The 6,447-nt window shown below is 35.3% G+C and overlaps 1 protein-coding gene across 1 annotated transcript; it reads left to right on the forward strand.

Annotated features, from left to right (window-relative positions):
* The first annotated feature begins 655 nt into the window (after positions 1 to 655).
* On the forward strand, positions 656 to 5,764 carry cpox (coproporphyrinogen oxidase). The gene is made up of 7 exons (XM_084086906.1): positions 656 to 1,345; positions 2,144 to 2,287; positions 2,519 to 2,629; positions 2,721 to 2,862; positions 3,164 to 3,382; positions 4,088 to 4,192; positions 5,050 to 5,764. Exons 1-7 carry the CDS (start codon positions 805 to 807, stop codon positions 5,132 to 5,134), a joined length of 1,347 nt encoding a protein of 448 aa, XP_083943032.1. The 5' UTR covers positions 656 to 804; the 3' UTR covers positions 5,135 to 5,764.
* The last annotated feature ends 683 nt before the right edge of the window (positions 5,765 to 6,447 follow it).

Genomic DNA, 6,447 nt, shown 5'->3' on the forward strand with positions numbered 1-6,447 from the left:
ATTATTATCATTATTATTATTATTAAAGGTATTTATAAAAGGATAGAGCAGGGGGGTTCAAAACTGGGGTCCGGGGACCCCCAGGGGGACACAAGGGAGTGACAAGTGAGTCTGTGGAAAAATCTAGAGAAAAACTGAAAATAAATAATAATAAACAAATAAATTCATACAAAATGTGATTTAAGATAGTTAAGAAAAGTTATTAGATAGTTATTAGTCTATTAAATAGATTAAATTAGATTAAAAAATAATAATACATAACATTACATTACTACAGTGAGTAGAACAAAATATATAATAATGTAACTGAAACTAATTTTGGATTTATAATATTATTTTTTAAAGTGTATAAATTGGGTGTTTATAAAAGAGAGATGCCTTATCAATTTTAGGATGGGGCAGAGCCATAGAGAAAATTAGGGCTGATCCTATGTGGGTGTCCGTGGCTGGGATGGAGTGTGAATTATAACGCCCCCAAAGGGCTTGGCACTTGCGTTTTTGACATTTTTAAAAGACCTCCTTTTTAATAATCTCGGAAGTACGTATCATGTTTTAGCTTTTGTGTCACGTCTGTGGTATATGTAGTCCTTATTGAATCCAGTGAAGTACTATTTATATGTGGAACAACTCAATTTCCCATAATACACCTCGGTTCGCATACAAAAATAAAGACACTCCTCCGCGAGTAGAACTGTTGAAGAAGCTACGTGCAAAATTGCATATAGTTACTTTACACCCATTTATGATCCTGTTATCAGCTCACAGCTCGTGGAGAGATACAGTTGTTCTTGCTCATTAGACAAAATGACTTCTGTAGCTTTGTACACAATAAACAACTCAGCGAGATCAATAGCAAGACTGTGTCGAGCGTCCCGCTCTGCGCATGGTACTGCTGATTTCCACTCTTCCGTAGCCCGTTACTCTACCCTCCGTAAATGTGCCTTTATTCCGGGAGGAAAATGGTCATTCATAATAGCAGGAACGAGACAGATGTCTCAAGCATCGCCGGGGAGGTTCTCACTCGGGCGGTACGGGAAAGGTGTGTTTCTGGCTGCTGGGGCAGCAGCTGTCACTGGGGTTCTGGCGGCAGGTGTAAGTCACTTTCAGCGGGCAGAAATGGCAACGAAGATATCCAAGGTTGAAGAAGTGGAGGGAGACGTGCAGGAAAGATGCAAGTCGTTCATGTCTCCACCAGTCACTGACATCAAGGTCTTAGAGCAGAGGAAAGACGCGATGTCTACGAGAATGGAGATGCTCATCATGGAGACCCAGGCTGCGTTCTGTAAAGCCCTTGAGGAGGTGGATGGAGGAACGTTCAAGGTGGACAGCTGGACTAGAAAAGAAGGTTGGCTCGTTTTTGCTGCCCTACTTCACTAATATTATAACGTTTAAATAATATTAAAATATAATGAATTTATATAAAAACATGTTAAGTGTTGGTGTGAATGAAACTTTAAAAATATGTACCATAACATAACAAGCCTTAGATAAGTAGAGGTCCAAAGTCCTGATTTATGTTTAGGGCAAAAAGTACAGTATATGGAGGCCCCTTTTTTCGGATAAGAACATAAGAAAAAAGTTTTGGAAAAATCATATTTATGACATAATTATGATATAAAAAGTAGACATTTTATCTCATAATTATTATTTTTTATCTCATTTCAACTTTTAATCACAATTTCCAATTTCTGACTTTTTTTGTCATAATTATGGCCTTTTATCTCGTAATTTTTACTCGTTCTCAATTTCAACGTTTTATCTCATTAATTTGACTTTTTATCTTGAAATTATGACTTGTATTTTGTCCCAGAAGATGCACTATACACTTATACAAGATGTACTCTTCTGTCTAGAGTATGAATTTTATAGTTATTTTGTTATCCAACAAAGTCAGAAATGGACTTCATAGGTCATGATATGTATCATTGTGCCAAAGATGTGTGCTTTATTATTATATATGATATTAATCTGCTATAAAAACAATTGTTCCATAGATCAGTGATTCTCAACCAGGGGTTGAAAAGATTTAGGTTTTGCTTTGTTAAACCTATAACATTGAAACAGTAATAAACTAATTATTAGCTAGAAGCTTCATGCTGGTGTTATACTGTAACAAATCATGTTTGTCTTGTGTCTGACAAAGGTGGAGGGGGCATCAGCTGTGTGATGCAAGATGGGAAGGTTTTTGAGAAAGCAGGTGTGAACGTGTCCGTGGTGTTTGGGAATCTCACCGAGGAGGCCGCCAAACAAATGCGCAGCCGTGGAAAAGTTCTGAAAGGGAAAGATGGTGAGAGACTGACTTCCCATTTTGAGGTGAATGCAGAGTGTGACTGAAGGAACCAGTTCCTTAAATCTTCAGTTCTACTTCTAGTTTTTCTTTTTAAACTCAGTTTGAACTGTCAGTGGTCTCAAGGCTTTCACTGTGATGATTTGTCATTCTTCGTGGGATTGAGAGTGATTGAGAAGATGTGACGTGATGCATTCGTTTTTACCGTTTAGCATTATCTCTGTGTTCCAGGGAAGTTGCCGTTCTGTGCCATGGGTGTGAGTTCAGTCATACACCCCAAAAACCCCCACATTCCCACAGTGCACTTCAACTACAGATACTTTGAGATTGAGGAAGCAGATGGTGAGTGTTTAGTGAAGTCATTTGAGGCTGTGTGAAGGGAGATGTTGTTATCTGTGTCCACCACCCATCTCGCTCTCCCTCCTTCTCTCAGGCACAAAGCAGTGGTGGTTTGGTGGAGGAACGGATCTCACTCCTGTTTACATTGATTTGGAAGATGCCGCCCATTTCCACAAGACTTTGAAGAAAGCATGTGACAAGCATCATCCTAAATTTTACCCAGACTTCAAAAAGTGGTAGGAATCTCATTACTGTTATGTGTGTGTGTGAATCGGGTGTGTTACAGCTGTTATGGGTGTGTATGAATCTTCTGGGTGGATTTGAACTGTTCAGCAAAGATAAGATTTCCCATTATTTGAATCAGCCAGTGTATTGTGTGAGTCAACGCTTTTGTGTTGTAACATCCTTTTAATTTTTTTTCTTTCTTTCTTTACTTTTCTTCGTGAAAGAGTATTATATATTTGTATTATATATTTGCTTCCTAAACATTAGGCTAGCATCAGTAAGAATTATTATTATTATTTTTTTTTTTTTAAGGTGTGACAACTACTTCTACATCCGTCACCGAGGAGAGACGAGAGGCATTGGCGGGATCTTTTTTGATGATTTGGATTCGCCCAATCAGGAGGAGGCTTTCAATTTTGTGAAGAGCTGTGCTAAAACTGTGGTGCCCTGTTACTTGCCCATAGTATACAAACATCTAAATGACTCCTTTACCCCGGAGGAGAAGGACTGGCAGCAAGTCAGGAGAGGCAGGTTAGTTCAAGGGCAAGTTCTTTTTTATATACACTACTGTTTATGTATCAATCTTTTCAACACTGAGGAATATGAAATGTTTCTTGAGCACCAAATCAGCATATTAGAATGATTTCTGAAGGATCATGTGACACTGAAGACTGGAGTAATGATGCTGAAAATTTTGCTTTGCCATCACAGGAATAGATTACATTTTAAAATATATTAAAAACAAAAATTTATAAATTATTATATTTCACAATATTATTGTATTTTTGATCAAATGAACGTAGCCTTGATAAGAGACCTCTTTCAAAAACATCTTGCTGACCCGAAACGTAGTATATAAATATATATTTTTATTGATTAAAAGTATAATACTGAAGAACCATTTTATAACCCGTAACATACAGAACTATATTAAATATTATATTAAAATATATATAATATAATACAATATAATATATATACAACAAATAGAAGTTATTTTGGCTTTTTATTCATCTCAGCAAATTCAGATGCTCTTATTATCAATATTAATAATATTTATATAATAATATTATTGAATTAATAATAAAGATATTAATAATATTTCATCATTATTAATATAAATATTTTTTATGGTAATATAACATAGTTATGAGACTAAACTGAAGTTGTCTTCAAATGTATGTCATATCGATATAAATGTTCAACAGGTAACCAAACTCTCTTTGTGTTTCTTAGATATGTGGAATTTAATTTAGTGTATGACAGAGGGGTGAAATTTGGCCTGGCCACACCTGGGTCACGCATCGAGAGCATCCTGATGTCCCTACCGCTTACTGCAAGGTATGAGCAAACTGTGTCTATCACAGCTTTTTTTAAAGTTATTTTTGTGAACTTTGTTTACTTGCATAATTTAAAGGGATAGTTCACCCAGAAATGAAAATTCTGTCATCATTTACTCACCCTCAGGTTGTTCCAAACCTGTAGGAGTTTCTCACAAAAGAAGATATTTTGAAGAATGTTGGTAACCAGGCAGTTTACGATAGCCATTAACTTCCATAGTATTTTTTTTTTCCTACTATGGAAATCAATGGCTACCATCAACTGTCTGATTGCCAACATTCTTTCAAATATCTTCTTTTGTGTTCAAAAGAAGAAAGAAACTCATACAGGTTTGGAACAACCTGAGGGTGAGTAAATGATGACAGAATTTTCCTTTCTGGGTGAACTATCCCTTTAAATGAGTTATACATATTTTTTTAAAAGTTTTTTTTTTTTTTTTTTTTTTTGAGGTCAACTTATACCAAGTTTTCCCACACCAAAAACAGATGTAATTTATTTTTTACACAAGCATTATCCACTTTACTCACTGACCCTGTGAAATAAACTTTTGCTGTTGTGCCTTTAAGAAAAGCCCTCTTTGAATGTAAAAAGATCTCAACCACAACAATTATTATTTTCCTCATGATATGACCCTTTTAAAAACTCAGTAATGTTTGAAAGTAGAACTTTTTTGTCTTTCAATTATTGTGTCTACTGTATTTATCTATTGTTTTCAAATAGTACTGAGAACAGGCGAGCTCAACTCCCAAACCGTTTATGGGTGCGAGTTATAAAGAAGTTATCAAATAAAGATGAAAAACCGCACTTTATCTATTGTTTGACATTACAAACTCACTAGCGTGAATGTTTCATTTCAGGTGGGAGTACATGCATGAGCCCAAAAAAGGCACTAAGGAAGCAGAGATGCTGGAGGTCTTACGAAACCCTAAAGAATGGATATAAGTGGGAGGAAGATTCATTCGTCCACTCACCAATATTGGGTGGGAACTGTGAAAATAGAATGGAAAATTGTCTCTGGAAACCAAACATATCAGCAACCTCTAGATATTAAGATAGAATAACAACATTCAGTAAAATAGACTATGGCAGGACACCTTTGACTCATTGGCTCTTTGCTGACTGACTGCTACACTGCACGATTACTGGCTTGGCTGTAATGAACTCTCTATGGATTCACTGGAGAGGCAGTGTTTACTCCTTTGACAGTGTTACTTAGTTACAGCTTTGTTTCTGCTTGCACTGCTTTAATTATGATTACTGGTGTATTCGAAACTGTTAATGACCTTGGTATGCTGTTTTTGAATGGACGTGTCAGCCTTGTATGTCTAAATGGTCATGTTTAACCTGTGCTGATGCAAGCGCCATGCCATTATTGCTTTTCTTGCACTGTTCGTTTTTCTTTCTCACTTCAAGTCCATTTTTGTTTCCTGTCATGCACTAACAGATCTCTATTCCACTACTGGCCTTTTTTATGTTTTTTATAGATATTAAAATTATAATAAGAAATATTCTCAGGACATTGTAATGTTGCTATTCTGTGTATTAAAAAACAATAAAGTGTTTTTAAATGTGGTTTAATTTGGTTTACATGTCAATAAAGTAGTAAAGGTGTTCATTAACATTAAATCCATTCAGTTCCAACATGGCTGCCAAACGTTTACGTGTAATTAAATCGTCTAATATGCGTTTAAGTTCACATTTGGCATGGTCAAACATTAATGATAATAGTCAAATGTATCTAAGGAAACAGAACATTAATTTTGTGTGATGATTTCCAGTGTTTTAGCATGCAAATCTGCTCATACAGTTAATAAGTTACAACTTAAAACTACCTCTGTGTGCTTGTTAGGACGTAGGCAATGAACAGTAGTCAACATTTGAAGTGGATCAAAACCTTTCATCAAAGTTATACATGAATTACCTGTTATTGTCTTAGGACAACTTTGATGAACTTGTTTGATCCACTTCAAATGTTGACTACTGTATTTCAGGTAGTAAATGTGGTGCATTAATGGATATGTTGAAACTAGACTGAATTTTATAGGAAGAACATTAGATCTTAAGACGAACTCATTTGGTTCTGTTTAACTTAAGGAATACTAAAAAAACAAAGACGTTGTACATTTTACAGTAGATATTTATATGTTCATAATGCTATATTAGACTTCTAGTCTGACAAAAAAGAAACATCGCAAATTATGATAAACTTTAAATCTCGCATGCAACCAAGACTGCATTTATTTGATTAAAAAATA

Source organism: Abramis brama, assembly GCF_963993115.1.
Source record: "Abramis brama genome assembly, chromosome: 16".
Classification (NCBI taxonomy): domain Eukaryota; kingdom Metazoa; phylum Chordata; class Actinopteri; order Cypriniformes; family Leuciscidae; genus Abramis; species Abramis brama.